The 18,724-nt window shown below is 36.2% G+C and overlaps 1 protein-coding gene and 1 pseudogene across 1 annotated transcript; both read right to left on the reverse strand.

The window, feature by feature from the left end:
• Positions 1–815: 815 nt before the first annotated feature.
• Positions 816–5,808, reverse strand: LOC114922958 (vomeronasal type-2 receptor 26-like). The gene is made up of 4 exons (XM_029285222.1): positions 5,017–5,808; positions 3,814–4,041; positions 3,239–3,365; positions 816–1,714 (listed from the first exon to the last, which is right to left on the reverse strand). Exons 1-4 carry the CDS (start codon positions 5,806–5,808, stop codon positions 816–818), a joined length of 2,046 nt encoding a protein of 681 aa, XP_029141055.1.
• A 327-nt stretch (positions 5,809–6,135) lies between these two features.
• The window catches only part of LOC107292811, a 28,014-nt pseudogene continuing 15,425 nt past the window's right edge, over positions 6,136–18,724 (reverse strand).

Raw genomic sequence — 18,724 nt, forward strand, 5'->3', positions numbered from 1 at the left:
GGTTTGGGGTTGCAGTTTGGGCACTCGGTCTCTAAAAGGTTCGCCATCACTGATCTAAACCAACCTAATTATTTCTGTTAAATGAGCAAAGGAACATGCAGGTATTCTCTCTTTGTCATTTGAAGTGATGAGCAGCTTCCCAGAAATAGAAGGAATAATCAAAAGTTTGTACCACTAAAAGAGGCTAAAGAAAGTGAGATTAAAGTGTCATAATTTTATTTGTAAATTTCATTAAAGATCTAAATTAAATACTCACACACTTAAAATAATCTCTACACTAAAGAGAGATTATACTCTCTCCCTCCCTCCCTCCCTCCCTCCCTCCCTCTCTCTCTCTCTCTCTCTCTCTCTCTCTCTCTCTCTCTCCCCCCTCTCTCTCTCACACACACACACAATTTTTAATAAAGAATGTCAGAATTTCTTTAAAAGTTCTGGGATCAGAATTTGAGAATTTGAATTTTCCTCATTAAGCATATAAAATAGCTGACATGTCACACTTTTTAACACAATTAAAAGGTTATCTTATCATTTTTTGCTTGCACAGAAATGGGATATTTCTTAAATATTTAAAGATAGCAATGCCTTCTAGAAGAATTTGTTTTTAGGTTACATGTACAAAAATGTTGACAAGAAGGAACACTAAAAGTGAAGAGCCAGCTTTTACATAGAGGCATCAACAGCTGAAATAGCACATACTGTATAAGGGTTAAAACCAGAGAAACCTATTCATCAACGTGAAATCCTCAGACAGCACCCATTTTTCTGCAGTTTTTTTGCTAATAAATTTACAGTATTTCAGCTACATTGTTCAGATTTTATTTTTTTCTTGTTAGCTGCTCCCTCGTGTTCAGATTTGGCTTCAGCAAAATGATGTAGCATTTGGGGAAAAAGATGCAACTCAGTATCCCAAAACTGGAGGCCAAAATGGAGAAGATTTCTACAGCCACCATGTACTTCCCTTTGGTACTTAGGTAAGTTGGAACAAAAGACATCCAAACACTGCAAAATAGCAACATGCTGAAGGTAATAAACTTGGCTTCATTAAATGTGTCAGGCAATCTCCTGGCCAAAAAAGCCACTACAAAGCTGACAATGGCCAGGAAACCCATAAAGCCCAAGACACAGTAAAACATGAATGCTGAACCTTCATTACATTCTTCAATAATTTCTGCTGCCATTGAATGCATGTCAACATCTGGAAATGGGGGAAAGGTGACCAGCCACACAGTACAAATGGTGACTTGAATCAGTGAGGAGGAAAGAATGATGAAATTGGCCAATCCTTTGCCCACCCATTTTTTCATCCTGGACCCTGGCTTGATAGCAGTAAATGCTAGAACTACCACAATGCTTTTGGCCAAGATGCAAGAAACTGCTATTGAGAAAATCATGCCAAATGCAGTTTGTCGAATGAAGCAAGTCAACTTCTCTGGGTGGCCAATGAAGAGGAGAGCAGAGAGGAAGCAGAAGAAGAGTGAACTGAGGAGCACATAGGTCAGGTTCCGGTTGTTGGCTTTGACGATGGGAGTGTCATGGTATTTAAAATAGATGCCCAGGATGAACACAGATAGACAAGTAGCACAAAGAGCAAAACTGGCCAAAGTGCTGCCCAAGGGTTCTCCATATGACAAGTAGGTTTTCTTCTTTGGAATGCATGAATTCTGGGTAGGGTTTGGATAATGATCATCTGGACATTGACTGCAGACATCCATATCTGAAATACACAAACTGGATTTCTATGAATATTCTACAACATTCTATCTTCTGGTTAAGTGCTATATCATTCCAGAATATAATTTTCATTATCTAAAAAGTTGTACATATTTTTCACACTATTAAATAAAACCAAGAAAGAAATATCATTTAAGAAAGTCATGGTGTATTAGTCTATGTGAATTTGTGCATTTGGATCCATATCCTTCCCTCTGTTTCCTGGAAGAATTAAATAAACCAACATTCCCTTGCATGGTCCATGCAGTAAGTCCTGGATTCAAGAAGATTCTTCAAATACACTTCATCACAACATTGAAATCCCATAGGCCAGCATTGAAAACATATATTCACTTAATATCTACCGAGTTTAACCCCAAAAATGCCTGGAGAGAAGAAACCTTCTTGGACCTAACCATTACTGATCCCTCTAGAAAACCACCTGGTTTTAATCTGCTTTGCTCTGTCTGGTCAAAATGGAATAGAATTAGGTGTAATAGTGGAAGCTGTGCCTCTTCCCTGTATCAGTGGGGATGAAAAGATTCCCCTTGCTGTGATTGTGGTGCTGATATGCAAAGTATTAAATGTATTGAGCAAGATTGCTCAGGACGATGAAATCTCTGGTTGCCTGGAAGAGCTGCACAAAGCAACGCCAGAGACGATCACCTGGCTAGCTAACTTGGACATCCAATTATGAGGCCACTACCTCATACTTATATGGATTGTATGGATTGTATGTTCACTTCTCTTTGGTCATGTTCTCATTGTATGCTAAATAAATAAATAATCACCGCAAACACTTTTGCATCATCTTAATCAACAATTTTGAAGAGTAGACTTTCAAATGCATCTCCAGAAGTAACATAAAAAAATACTTTTACAGTCCTCATTATTGTGTTTCTTATTTAGTAGTAGTACTGCTAAAAGTTTAATAATACTGCTTAATTATCTTGAAGTGATATGCCTGATGTGTTTGTGCTGGTTGGTATCTGAGTATCACAATTTATTCTATTATACAGACATGTATGCACATACAGAAACAAACTGAGAAAGAAGTCTAGGAGTAATAATAGTGGTCCACACCGAGGGAAAAGGAAAGCAATGTTTATTTCTTCCATTGCTTTAAGTGATCTGAAATCAATCAATAAATCAATTAATTAATCAATCAATCTCTCTTTTTCCCTACTTATCTCTGGAGTCTTGGTAGAGCAACGGTAAAGTGCAATATTGCGAGCAAACTCTGCCCATGACCTGGAGTTCGATCCTGACCAGCATAGGGTTGACTCAGCCTCCCACTCTTCTGAGGTCAATAAAATGAGGATCCAGATTGTTAGTGGCATTATGCTGTAAAGCATTATGAGGCTGTATATAAGACTAAAAGAGTAGACTAAAGCTACCCTTAAGACCTGTAGAATAAGTCAATTTTAATAGACTTTGTAAAATAGGGTTGGATATATAGACAATACTGTACCATAATCTGATTATTTGCTATATTGTCATCTTAGAATCTTTATCCAGGATTTCTTACCCTTTTGATTTGCAATTTTCCCTTCTGGACATGGAAAGCAATCATAGCAACAAAATGGCTTCCCTTCTTTCTTTGCCTTACTAGTCCCCATTTGGCATATATCATTACATAGTGAAAGAGGCTTTGTCTGTGGAAAAAGGAAAGAAGAACCAGATACTGGGAAGTACATCTTTTTGAACTGATATATAATTCACTTACGAGTTGAATGGGATAACCTACTTATTTTGAGGAAATGTATGGTGTTCTGTATACTCTTCAGATGGAGTCTTGAACTGCATGAGTGTTTCAAGAACCCATGAAATATACCAAATCAGATTAACAAAGACCATAAAGTTTTAATTTTTGCAGAAGTTAAAAAACAGAAGGACAGAATCCAGATGTTTCCCAATTCATGTTTCAGGATGGGAATAGTTTAGAATAAGTTGCCTCTTGGATGTCTGAATATTTTGGCTATTTCAGAAACCAGGATCAAGCCACAATATGTATTGGGTGATTCTTGCATGGTCTTGGCACCTTTCTACATTTCAAATTCCGTTAATTTTTTGGGGGGATGGCATGTTGGGTGTGCATCTTACCTGGTTGAATTGGCAGGGCCATTGAATTTCTTCTGCATGAATGGTGAAGCCTTCCTTGGGAAGAGTCATGGGTTCTATTTTACCAACTTTAATTCTTTGAAAGGAGTGGTTTGGGAATGTGACCCAATTGATAATATCAAATCCTGCTATTAATGAGCCATTTTCATCAAAGGAAACTTTTTCACCAGCAGAATTGTTAAATGAAACACTTCTCAGAAAGTGATGGAACTGAGATCAGGAATCAGGAAAATAAATGAAAGAAAATCAATCAATCAGAATAGAGTTGGTAGGGATCTTGGAGATCTTCTAGTTCAACACCCTGTTCAAGCAGGAGATCCTATATGATTTCAGACAAGTCTCTTCTTAAAAACCTCCAGTGATGAAGGACCCACAACTTTTGAAAGCAAGCCACTCCACTGGTTAATTGTTCTCACTGTTAGGAAATTTCTCCTTAATTCCAGGTTATTTCTCTTGATTAGTTTCCATCCATTATTGGAAACAATGTAAATTGTAAACAGAATATGAAAAGAAGACCTAAGATAGAAGTTGTTCAAACTAGAAATTTACAAATAATCTGTCTCCTAAATGTTTTATTTAGCTTAATAAAAATATCACTGTGCTAAGCAAATTTATCTCTGTGTTGCTTATTGTTGTCTTCTTGTCACATTATTTAACATAATCACCACGGTCAACATTACGTTTAGTCCATGTTAACTATATTAGATAAAGTAAAGTGACAAGAAGAAATAATGAAACAGCTGAATGCTGGAGTAATGTTATTTTATAGTATTTATTTGGAAGCTTAAATAAATGTATCAGAAGAAAAAAACAAAACAGGGACATCAGTAATAAGAAGAGAATCACATCACTTAATATATTCTTATTTATTTAAGAATATATATTCTTAAGTAGATGTAATGATGAACTCCATATAAAATGAACTTATAAAATATAATTTAGATTTTTAAGACAGTCGTTGACCTAGATTATACTTTGCTCAGACCAGTATATACAATCAGTAGTGGGATTCAAATATGTAAACAACCAGTTCTCTGTGTGAATGCCATTTCCGGAAATCCATTCTGGGCCTGGGCAACAAAAAAATAGCTATCAGTTAAGCCGAAGTGGTGCGAACTGGCTGAATCCCACCACTGCATACAATCATTAAGAAGAAATTTATGTCTAAGCCTGATGAGCAGTTACCTTCCACAAAGATAGATGCAAAAGTTTCCATCCTTCTCTCTTTGTTCTTGATCTGTACCTGGACTCACTTGAATGCATATCATGTAGAGCATGAGCTACAGCATGAACAGCATTATAGATGCTGTAGCTGTGAGTGGTCAGGCTTGTTTCAAAAACAGATACAGGAAGAGAGTCTAGTTTTTCTTCCCCAGTGCAGATTTTGCTCCCCTCTCTTCCCAGAGAAACAGGAAATACACAGTTAAAAGCTTGTTCCCAAAACGCTTTGATGAAGCCATCTTCTCTTCCACCTTTAGGATTTCTGACTTGAACAAAGTTCTGGAAGCCAAACAATTCCTTTTTGTGCACTGCAAGTGATAAAGCACCATGTATGAAATCTAAGTTCCAATCATCTTGAAGGGGAATTGATGTGAAATCCATTTGAGCTGTCATAATCCAGATCTTTGTCGCCATTGGTACATTCTCAAATTCTGAGAAATAAAGCACTGTCCTCAAAACGAAGAAGGTCTGAAGTTCACCGTGGACTATAAATACATTTGCAGTGCTTTTCATGATAAGCAGGAATGTGTCGAGTGCCTCCTTTAGCATTTGCTCAAACAATACAGATAAAGTTAGCTGAGGGAATCTTTGTATGAGGGCAAAGCAGATGCCGCTTTTGGAGAACATAGGAAGGACTTCCTGTATGAATCTCTCTCCATTAACATCATTCAAGTAAACCACTCCAACCCATCTCCAGTTGAAATATAGCAGTAACTTGAGAATACCCTCATACTGGACTGCCACACTTGGGAACATCTGATGGAAAAAGACTCCTTGAGTTTTTTTCTCCATCACTAGATCTGAACCATATGTGAGCTAAATCAAAAAGGGAGCACCAGAAAAGATATTTTCACAATAAAGCAAGAAGGTGTGTTTGTGTGTATGTATTTGTTGATCATCTATTCTTAAACTTATTTTCTTTCTTTCTCCATTTTCTTGTTCACAGTTCACTTTTCATGTGATTCCTTTTTCAAAAGGGCAAAAAACTCCCTACCATTTTTTTTCATTTGCAGTTTGTGTGGAAAATGATAAAATAAAGGAGCTTAATTGCCTGCACTGATTTTTCCTGAATGGGGCTAACAGTCATGCAGAACTGCTCTTAATCTTCATGTTGCAATTTAGCTGCATAAAGAAAGGAATAGACAGAAATTTGTGCATGGTGTCCCTGAATCAAAAATTTCTTTTAAAATTAAATCCTTGAATTTATTTCTATTTATTTTTCTCATCCTTAGATAACAAAAATATCTCAAATTTGCCAGGAGAGGTTTGCACCTCTATTGCAATATCTATTTTTTTTCATACTGCCTACCTGTGGGATCTTGTACAGACAGAGAATGGTTGCCATATTGAATTTGACATCACAGTTAGGTCCCCCAATAACTGCTACTAGATTATTTTGTGCATCACATCTGTAATTTGGGAGAAGTTTGTCTTTTATGGAGAGAAGTTCCATGGAAGCAAGATAAATAGTCCTTGCCCTGAAATCATTATTGTAGATATGGAAGCCCAGAGTGATGTTAGGTAAGAGTTTGGCATTGTCATTAATCATCTTTAAAGCAAATTCCAAAGCCAGAATGTGTTGGTAGTGCTGTTTTAGGACCCTATGATGAGAGGAATGGACATTTTATAATTTTGAAGTTTCAGCAAAGAAGTTGATTGAATTTGGAATGCTTGGCCCTAGGTTTTGAATACTCCCACTACATCCCTTAAGATCCTTCCACTCCAGAATAGTAGAATTCTTCAGGAGGTTTAAGATGCAAAACTGTTTAAATGTTTTTCTGGATACCCCCAAGATTTTTTTTTCCTTAGAATGTTTTTTTTTTTTGTGTTCTTCCCTTTTTGAAGGCCTTTGGACATGGTTTTTTTTAAAGTTTGGGGGTGTTTGCTTTAGTTTTTTTTTAAGAAACAATGAGCTTGGAGAGTTCAGAGTCCAGGAATAGTGAATGTGAAGACCATAAGCTTTCTGAAGTATTTATCAGGACCTCTTTTACTGCTTTACCTTCAGAAAACAGTTTTGCCTGGCTCCATACAGTTGCAGTGTCAAAATTGGGATATCTATCTGTATGATTTGAGAAGTGAGATTTTGGCAGACTAGTATATCTGAAGCTCACATTCAACAAGAGAACTAATCAACTACATTGATTATATGGAGTTCACTGATAAGAAACCTTTAGCCATGGAATTAATTAAGCCCTAACTTAGATATGAAACCCAGCAGAAAATATTCCTTGGATAAGAGTTAAGGCATCAGCCAGCAGTTCCAAGTCTGAAATCCTGAAACACATGCTGGGCAGATCTCTACACTCTGACAAGGATCCTACAGTTACTTTTGTTTAATATTAACTTGGAATGCAAACAATACAGGAAATTATCATCAAACAAATACAATATAGGCTCAAACACTGTAACACCAAACAGGGAGAAGCAAGGAAGTTACCTCAGATGATCTGCCCACACTGAGCTATGCTCTAAAATGGATAAGACTATGTCTACATCAGTATAGGATTATTTTGAAACCTTAGAATTGGGGATGGTATTTTCTGTCTGTCTGTCTGTCTGTCTGTCTGCTGTCCAGCTAGATAGATATCTAGATATCTAGATATCTATCTAGCTCTACATATTTATTTATTTAGCATCTGTCTGTCTGGTATCTGTCTGTCTATCTAGCTATCTAACTCTACATATCTATTTATTTAGCATCTGTATGTCTGTCTATTTAGCTATCTAGCTCTACAATCACTTAAATATGAGCCAGCAATGTGCTGCAGCTGCCAAAAAAGCCAACACAGTTCTAGGCTGAATTAACAGAGGGATAGAATCAAGATCACGTGAAGTATTAATACAACTTTACAATGCCTTGGTAAGGCCACACTTGGAATACTGCATCCAGTTTCAGACACCACAATATAAGAAAGATGTTGAGATTCTAGAAAGAGTAAAGAGAAGAACAACAAAGATGATTAGGGGACTGGAGGCTAAAGCATATAAGGAATGGTTGCTGGAATTGGATATGTCTAATTTAATGAAGAGAAGGACAAGGGGGGACATGATAGCAGTGTTCCAATATCTCAGGGGCTGCCACAAAAAAGAGGGAGTCAAGCTATTCTCCAAAGCACCTGAAGGCAGGACAAGAAGCAACGGATGGAAACTAACCAAAGAGAGAAGCAACCTAGAACTAAGGAGAAATTTTCTGATAGAACAATTAATCAGTGGAACAACCTACCTCCAGAAGCCGTGAATGCTCCAACACTGGAAGTTTTTAAGAAGAAACTGGACAGCCATTTGCCTGAGCAGGGGGTTGGACTAGATGACCTCAAAGGTCCCTTCCAACATTATTATTATTATTATTATTATTATTATTATTATTATTATTATTATTATTATTATTATTATTATTATTGTTGTTGTTGTTGTTGTTGTTGTTGTTGTTGTTGTTGCTGCTGCTATTTAGCATCTGTCTGCTGTTTGTCTGTCTATCTATCTATCTATCTATCTATCTATCTATCTATCTATCTATCTATCTATCTATCTATCTATCTATCTATCATCTAATTTACATGGCTGACCATCTCACAAAAAAGTTACTCTAAGCAGCATATAGTACTTAGTCAAACAATAAATAGACAAAATAAGCCATTATTAAAATTGTGTGTCGGATGTATCAAAGCTTACTAAATGTGGTATTTCTTGCTGTAGTTACGTTTCTTTCTGTTAAATTTTCATTAAAATAAAATAAAATTCTTTTTGTTATTTTAAGACCTTCATCTTATCACTTTTTCTCTATATGGGTAGTAATTATTTCACACATTGAAGCAAGCAGAAACCAAAGCCCATCAAATCCATAAAAGCTTCTAACCTGGAGCATGTGTTTGCTGAGTGACCTATGCCCAGAATACCCTCATCCTTAATAAACATTTCATATGGGAACTGAGTAGTGATATATTGTTAGACCTTAACCCAAAAAATAGACACAGGTCTCCTAGGTAATTGTACTCCTACAAAGCAATACAATTGCCTTTAAGTGATAATATTGGGCTTTCAGCTTTTACCATTTTATTAATTTATAGGGACACAAATATAGACTCATTTTCAAGCTTGCTGAGTTTTACATCAGGCACAGCAAACCAACTGTAACTCTTCAGCATGAGTCATAATTTTAGAAATGGTCACAAAATCTCATTTGTTCAGCAAATAAATCAGTGACCCTCATGTTCTTTTGAATTGGTCTATATCAATGGTGGGATTCAAATATGTGGTTCTCTGTGTGGATGCTACTTCTGGAAGTCCATTCTGGGCCTGGGCAACAAAAAATTAGCTAATGGCTCTGCCGAAGTGGTGCGAACCGGCTGAATCCCACCACTGGTCTATATTCATTCTAAATATCAAAGTGATTTACTAGATATTGAAAACAGAGAGAGTCAACATTCTAACTTGTAGTTTTTAATAAGATTCATTTCTTGGATAGTACCTAAGAAATGAATAAAAATACTGGAATTAGTCTTGTCTACCATTCAAAAGTTGATGTGAAATATTCATAACTATAATTGCTGATTAATAATACAGAAGGGTATATCATCTATAGGATGCTTCAGGAAGATTCTTACTTCTTATTCTCTATATTGCTTCAGTTATAAGAAAAAAAATAGCAACAACTCCATTTAATTCATAGTACCTTTCTCAAATAAAAGGGGAACATCCAGATTAAGACTAAACATATAACAGGGTAAGTTTAAAACAGTCTCTCCTTTTATCTTTCCCATTCTTCAACCTGACTGCATACTTCTTTTTACTCTTGCCATAATGTTCTCTTAAAAATTATTTCACACCCAATGGATAGATAGCAGAAAATAATTTTAGATCAAAGAACTAATGTGCCTCCCTTTCAAATGTCCTAGAATACAAGACAAGTAGGTTGTTCTCACTGTAAAGAGAAATTTCCTGACAGTGATAATAACAAAATAACAGAGTTGGAAGGGACCTTGGAGGTCTTTTAATCCAACTGCCTACTCAAGCATGAGACCCTGTACCATTTTACACAAATGGTTATCCAGTCCCTTCTTAAAAGCCACACACATCCACAAATTCTGGAGGCAAGTTGTTCCACTGGTTGGTTTTTTTTTCCATCAGGAAATGTCTCCTTAGTTCTAGGTTGAGAACAGTGAGTTAGTGGAATGGCTTGCCTTCAGAAATTGTGGGTGCTCCATCACTGAAGATTTTAAAGAAGAAATTGGACAATCATTTGTCTGAAATAGTATAGGGTCTTCTGCTAGTCCAGGCGGTTGGACTAGAAGATCTCCAAGATCCCTTCCAACTCTGTCATTCTGTTAATTTGGAGAGACAAATGGCAGCCAAATGACTATGGTGTTGAAAGAGATCCTTGATTGCATAAGATTGAACCAGCAGAAATACGTCCCTGAAAGTTGACTGTTTCACAATGGAGTCTGCCTCCATTCTTAGAAAAAAGGAAATAATAATAATAATAATAATAATAATAATAATAATAATAATAATAATAATAATAATAATAATAATAATAATAATAATAATAATAAAAAAGTTGGAAGGGACCTTGGATGTCATCTAGTCCAACCCCCTGCTCAGGCAGGAAACCCTATACCATTTTGGACAAATGGCTGTCCAGTCTCTTCTTAAAAACTTCCAGTGTTGGAGCATTCACCACTTCTGGAGGCAGGTTGTTCCACTGGTTAATTGTTCTAACTGTCAGGAAGTTTCTCCTTAGTTCCAGGTTGCTTCTCTCCTTGATTAGTTTCCATCCGTTGCTTCTTGTCTTGCCTTCAGGTGCTTTGGAGAATATGTTCTAGATTATTTTCTACTGAATGAATGAAAACAAACCTGCATCAGCAAAATTCCTTGCCCACAAAACACAGGAACAGAAAACACACTTAGAATATAATTGGAAAACACATACAGAAGGATTAAGAAAATAAAGAGTCTTACACAAAATCACCAAAAACTGCTGAAGAAGGGCGTTTATTATAAGAAGTAGGACTTGTAAAACGGTAAGTGTGAGAAATAATGCCAGCCATTATGAAATCTCCAGACTTATAATACTTATGATGAATAGGAAGAGGCTCACTAACATTACATCTAAAGCTAAAAACTTTGCACACTGTCAGTGGAAATAACACCAATACAAACACCAGCAATGTTACCATCTTCTATGGAATTCTTCTGGGTAAAAATGAATCAAACAGCAGTGATGAGACTCAGCAAGTTCTCTGTCAACTATTATTCAGCCTGATTGGTTGCTTACTATGCAAACTGAAGCCATGTCTGTTCTGTGCAAATTGTCTGCAATCCAACTGATAAAGAATCATAGATTTCCTACTTTAACTCTGATTGGCTGATAAACATACTTTGATATTGATTAGTTTTGACTTGTTATTTTTCCAATAGATTTTAAAGCTCCCCAAGGAACTGAAGAAAAAAATAATATTAATGTCATAATTACAGGAGGGAATTCTTATGATTATTATTCAGAGATACAGTTGCTTGAGGGTATGAAAAGGTGAATATGTTCCCTAAATTTGAACCCAACTTTGGTTCTTTTTTTTTAAGGTGGCAAAGTTGCTGACGTTTTTAATGATGTATAGAAATTTATATCTGTCTTCTCTCTCTCTCTCTCTCTCTCTCTCTCTCTCTCTCTCTCTCTCTCTCTCTCTCACTGTGTGTGTGTGTATGTATATGTGTGTGAATATGTGTGTGTATGTTTGCATATATAAATAAAGTTTAAAACCAAGAACATTATACACTCCCTAAATCATCCAGTTTCTGAGTTACAAATAGTCCTCGACTTGCAATTGAAATTGGGATCTGATTTCCAGTTGTAAGTTGTTATGGTCATAAGTCAAGGTACCCATGTGTCCAGATCTGTTTTTATGACTTAATTTTTAGGATCTGTTAAATGAATGCATGGTTGTAAGTGTGAATCTATTCTTCTGAGTGATTTTTTTAAAGCAGAAACTGGCAAAGTCATTGCAAATCATAGTAATATGACCATGGGATGCTACAAATGGTTGTAAAGGTGAGCTGGTTGTAAAGGTGAGCTAAGTGCCTGAAATGTGGTCATGTGACTGCATATGTGTAGGTGTGTGGGGTCAAAACCTTCGTAATTTTGAATGGTTGTTAAGCGTCAAGTTTTAAGTCAAGGACTACCTGTATTTGTATGTAATAGTGCCACAATCCATTCNTTCAAGAACCCATGAAATATACCAAATCAGATTAACAAAGACCATAAAGTTTTAATTTTTGCAGAAGTTAAAAAACAGAAGGACAGAATCCAGATGTTTCCCAATTCATGTTTCAGGATGGGAATAGTTTAGAATAAGTTGCCTCTTGGATGTCTGAATATTTTGGCTATTTCAGAAACCAGGATCAAGCCACAATATGGATTGGGTGATTCTTGCATGGTCTTGGCACCTTTCTACATTTCAAATTCTGTTAATTTTTGGGGGGGATGGCATGTTGGGTGTGCATCTTACCTGATTGAATTGGCAGGGCCATTGAATTTCTTCTGCGTGAATGGTGAAGCCTTCCTTGGGAAGAGTCATGGGTTCTATTTTACCAACTTTAATTCTTTGAAAGGAGTGGTTTGGGAATGTGACCCAATTGATAATATCAAATCCTGCTATTAATGAACCATTTTCATCAAAGGAAACTTTTTCACCAGCAGAATTGTTAAATGAAACACTTCTCAGAAAGTGATGGAACTGAAATCAGGAATCAGGAAAATAAATGAAAGAAAATCAATCAATCAGAATACAGTTGGTAGGGATCTTGGAGATCTTCTAGTTCAACCCCCTGTTCAAGCAGCAAATCCTATATGATTTCAGACAAGTCTCTTCTTAAAAACCTCCAGTGATGAAGGACCCACAACTTTTGAAAGCAAGCCACTCCACTGGTTAATTGTTCTCACTGTTAGGAAATTTCTCCTTAATTCCAGGTTATTTCTCTCGATTAGTTTCCATCCATTATTGGAAACAATGTAAATTGTAAACAGAATATGAAAAGAAGACCTAAGATAGCAGTTGTTCAAACTGGAAATTTACAAATAATCTGTCTCCTAAATGTTTTATTTAGCTTAATAAAAATATCACTGTGCTAAGCAAATTTATCTCTGTGTTGCTTATTGTTGTCTTCTTGTCACATTATTTAACATAATCACCACGGTCAACATTACGTTTAGTCCATGTTAACTATATTAGATAAAGTAAAGTGACAAGAAGAAATAATGAAACAGCTAAATGCTGGAGTAATGTTATTTTATAGTATTTATTTGGAAGCTTAAATAAATGTATCAGAAGAAAAAAACAAAACAGGGACATCAGTAATAAGAAGAGAATCACATCCCTTAATATATTCTTATTTATTTAAGAATATATATTCTTAAGTAGATGTAATGATGAACTCCATATAAAATGAACTTATAAAATATAATTTAGATTTTTAAGACAGTCGTTGACCTAGATTATACTTTGCTCAGACCAGTATATACAATCAGTAGTGGGATTCAAATATGTAAACAACCAGTTCTCTGTGTGAATGCCATTTCCGGAAATCCATTCTGGGCCTGGGCAACAAAAAATTAGCTATCAATTCTGCCGAAGTGGTGCGAACTGGCTGAATCCCACCACTGCATACAATCATTAAGAAGAAATTTATGTCTAAGCCTGATGAGCAGTTACCTTCCACAAAGATAGATGCAAAAGTTTCCATCCTTCTCTCTTTGTTCTTGATCTGTACCTGGACTCACTTGAATGCATATCATGGAGAGCATGAGCTACAGCATGAACAGCATTATAGATGCTGTAGCTGTGAGCGGTCAGGCTTGTTTCAAAAACAGATACAGGAAGAGAGTCTAGTTTTTCTTCCCCAGTGCAGATTTTGCTCCCCTCTCTTCCCAGAGAAACAGGAAATACACAGTTAAAAGCTTGTTCCCAAAAAGCTTTGATGAAGCCATCTTCTCTTCCACCTTTAGGATTTCTGACTTGAACAAAGTTCTGGAAGCCAAACAATTCCTTTTTGTGCACTGCAAGTGATAAAGCACCATGTATGAAATCTAAGTTCCAATCATCTTGAAGGGGAATTGATGTGAAATCCATTTGAGCTGTCATAATCCAGACCTTTGTCGCCATTGGTACATTCTCAAATTCTGAGAAATAAAGCACTGTCCTCAAAACGAAGAAGGTCTGAAGTTCACCGTGGACTATAAATACATTTGCAGTGCTTTTCATGATAAGCAGGAATGTGTTGAGTGCCTCCTTTAGCATTTGCTCAAACAATACAGATAAAGTTAGCTGAGGGAATCTTTGTATGAGGGCAAAGCAGATGCCGCTTTTGGAGAACATAGGAAGGACTTCCTGTATGAATCTCTCTCCATTAACATCATTCAAGTAAACCACTCCAACCCATCTCCAGTTGAAATATAGCAGTAACTTGAGAACACCCTCATACTGGACTGCCACACTTGGGAACATCTGATGGAAAAAGACTCCTTGAGTTTTTTTCTCCATCACTAGATCTGAACCATATGTGAGCTAAATCAAAAAGGGAGCACCAGAAAATATATTTTCACAATAAAGCAAGAAGGTGTGTTTGTGTGTATGTATTTGTTGATCATCTATTCTTAAACTTATTTTCTTTCTTTCTCCATTTTCTTGTTCACAGTTCACTTTTCATGTGATTCCTTTTTCAAAAGGGCAAAAAACTCCCTACCAGTTTTTTCATTTGCAGTTTGTGTGGAAAATGATAAAATAAAGGAGCTTAATTGCCTGCACTGATTTTTCCTGAATGGGGCTAACAGTCAGGCAGAACTGCTCCTAATCTTCATGATGCAATTTAGCTGCATAAAGAAAGGAATAGACAGAAATTTGTGCATGGTGTCCCTGAATCAAGAATTTCTTTTAAAATTAAATCCTTGAATTTATTTCTATTTATTTTTCTCATCCTTAGACAACAAAAATATCTCAAATTTGCCAGGAGAGGTTTGCACCTCTATTGCAATATCTATTTTTTTTTCATACTGCCTACCTGTGGGATCTTGTACAGACAGAGAATGGTTGCCATATTGAATTTGACATCACAGTTAGGTCCCCCAATAACTGCTACTAGATTATTTTGTGCATCACATCTGTAATTTGGGAGAAGTTTGTCTTTTATGGAGAGAAGTTCCATGGAAGCAAGATAAATAGTCCTTGCCCTGAAATCATTATTGTAGATATGGAAGCCCAGAGTGATGTTAGGTAAGAGTTTGGCATTGTCATTAATCATCTTTAAAGCAAATTCCAAAGCCAGAATGTGTTGGTAGTGCTGTTTTAGGACCCTATGATGAGAGGAATGGACATTTTATAATTTTGAAGTTTCAGCAAAGAAGTTGATTGAATTTGGAATGCTTGGCCCTAGTTTTTGAATACTCCCACTACATCCCTTAAGATCCTTCCACTCCAGAATAGTAGAATTCTTCAGGAGGTTTAAGATGCAAAACTGTTTAAATGTTTTTCTGGATACCCCCAAGATTTTTTTCCCCTTAGAATGGTTTTTTTTTGTGTTCTTCCCTTTTTGAAGGCCTTTGGACATGGTTTTTTTTAAAGTTTGGGGGTGTTTGTTTTAGTTTTTTTTTAAGAAACAATGAGCTTGGAGAGTCCAGAGTCCAGGAATAGTGAATGTGAAGACCATAAGCTTTCTGAAGTATTTATCAGGACCTCTTTTACTGCTTTACCTTCAGAAAACAGTTTTGCCTGGCTCCATACAGTTGCAGTGTCAAAATTGGGATATCTATCTGTATGATTTGAGAAGTGAGATTTTGGCAGACTAGTATATCTGAAGCTCACATTCAACAAGAGAACTAATCAACTACATTGATTATATGGAGTTCACTGATAAGAAACCTTTATCCATGGAATTAATTAAGCCCTAACTTAGATATGGAACCCAGCAGAAAATATTCCTTGGATAAGAGTTAAGGCATCAGCCAGCAGTTCCAAGTCTGAAATCCTGAAACACATGCTGGGCAGATCTCTACACTCTGACAAGGATCCTACAGTTACTTTTGTTTAATATTAACTTGGAATGCAAACAATACAGGAAATTATCATCAAACAAATACAATATAGGCTCAAACACTGTAACACCAAACAGGGAGAAGCAAGGAAGTTACCTCAGATGATCTGCCCCCACTGAGCTATGCTCTAAAATGGATAAGACTATGTCTACATCAGTATAGGATTATTTTGAAACCTTAGAATTGGGGATGGTATTTTCTGCCTGTCTGTCTGTCTGTCTGTCTGTCTGTCTGTCTGCTGTCCAGCTAGATAGATATCTGTCTGCTCTCCAGCTAGATAGATATCTAGATATCTATCTAGCTCTACATATTTATTTATTTAGCATCTGTCTGTCTGCTATCTGTCTGTCTATCTAGCTATCTAACTCTACATATCTATTTATTTAGCATCTGTATGTCTGTCTATTTAGCTATCTAGCTCTACAATCACTTAAATATGAGCCAGCAATGTGCTGCAGCTGCCAAAAAAGCCAACACAGTTCTAGGCTGAATTAACAGAGGGATAGAATCAAGATCATGTGAAGTATTAATACCACTTTACAATGCCTTGGTAAGGCCACACTTGGAATACTGCATCCAGTTTCAGACACCACAATATAAAAAAGATGTTGAGACTCTAGAAAGAGTAAAGAGAAGAACAACAAAGATGATTAGGGGACTGGAGGCTAAAGCATATAAGGAATGGTTGCTGGAATTGGATATGTCTAGTTTAATGAAGAGAAGGATGAGGGGGGACATGATAGCAGTGTTCCAATATCTCAGGGGCTGCCACAAAAAAGAGGGAGTCAAGCTATTCTCCAAAGCACCTGAAGGCAGGACAAGAAGCAACGGATGGAAACTAACCAAAGAGAGAAGCAACCTAGAACTAAGGAGAAATTTTCTGATAGAACAATTAATCAGTGGAACAACCTACCTCCAGAAGCCGTGAATGCTCCAACACTGGAAGTTTTTAAGAAGAAACTGGACAGCCATTTGCCTGAGCAGGGGGTTGGACTAGATGACCTCAAAGGTCCCTTCCAACATTATTATTATTATTATTATTATTATTATTGTTGTTGTTGTTGTTGTTGTTGTTGTTGTTGTTGCTATTTAGCATCTGTCTGCTGTTTGTCTATGTTCATATGGGGACTGAGTAGTGATATATTGTTAGACCTTAACCCAAAAAATAGACAAAGGTATCCTAGGTAATTGTACTCCTACAAAGCAATACAATTGCCTTTAAGTGATAATATTGGGCTTTCAGCTTTTACCATTTTATTAATTTATACAGACACAAATATAGACTCATTTCAAGCTTGCTGAGTTTTACATCAGACACAGCAAACCAACTGTAACTCTTCAGCATGAGTCATAATTTTAGAAATGGTCACAATATCTCATTTGTTCAGCAAATAAATCAGTGATCCTCATGTTCTTTTGAATTGGTCTATATCAATGGTGGGATTCAAATATGTGGTTCTCTGTGTGGATACCACTTCTGGAAGTCCATTCTGGGCCTGGGCAACAAAAAATTAGCTGTGCGAACCGGCTGAATCCCACCACTGGTCTATATTCATTCTAAATATCAAAGTGATTTACTAGATATTGAAAATAGAGAGAGTCAACATTCTAACTTGTAGTTTTTAATAAGATTCATTTCTTGGATAGTACCTAAGAAATGAATAAAAATACTGGAATTAGTCTTGTCTACCATTCAAAAGTTGCTGTGAAATATTCATAACTATAATTGCTGATTAATAATACAGAAGGTTATATCATTTAATTCATACTACCTTTCTCAAATAAAAGGGGAGCATCCAGATTAAGACTAAGCATATAACAGGGTAAGTTTAAAACAGTCTCTCCTTTTATCTTTCCCATTCTTCAACTTGACTGCATACTTCTTTTTACTCTTGTCATAATGTTCTCTTAAAAATTATCTCACACCCTTTCAAATGTCCTAGAATGCAAGACAAGTAGGTTGTTCTCACTGTAAAGAGAAATTTCCTGACAGTGATAATAACAAAATAACAGAGTTGGAATGGACCTTGGAGGTCTTCTAATCCAACTGCCTACTCAAGCATGAGACCCTGTACCATTTTACACAAATGGTTATCCAGTCCCTTCTTAAAAGCCACACACATCCACAAATTCTGGAGGCAAGTTGTTCCACTGGTTGGTTTTTTTTTCCATCAGGAAATGTCTCCTTAGTTCTAGGTTGAGAACAATGAATTAGTGGAATGGCTTGCCTTCAGAAATTGTGGGTGCTCCATCACTGAAGATTTTAAAGAAGAAATTGGACAATCATTTGTCTGAAATAGTATAGGGTCTTCTGCTAGTCCAGGCGGTTGGACTAGAAGATCTCCAAGATCCCTTCCAACTCTGTCATTCTGTTAATTTGGAGGGACAAATGACAGCCAAATGACCATGGTGTTGAAAGAGATCCTCACATCTTTAAATATTTGGATAAGATTGATTGCATAAGATTGAACCAGCAGAAATACATCCCTGACTGTTTCACAATGGAGTCTGCCTCCATTCTTAGAAAAAAGGAAATAATAATAATAATAATAATAATAATAATAATAATAATAATAATAATAATAATAATAA

The sequence above is a fragment of the Protobothrops mucrosquamatus genome, unplaced genomic scaffold, assembly GCF_001527695.2.
Source record: "Protobothrops mucrosquamatus isolate PMUCROS unplaced genomic scaffold, P.Mucros_1.0 scaffold1428, whole genome shotgun sequence".
Lineage (NCBI taxonomy): Eukaryota > Metazoa > Chordata > Lepidosauria > Squamata > Viperidae > Protobothrops > Protobothrops mucrosquamatus.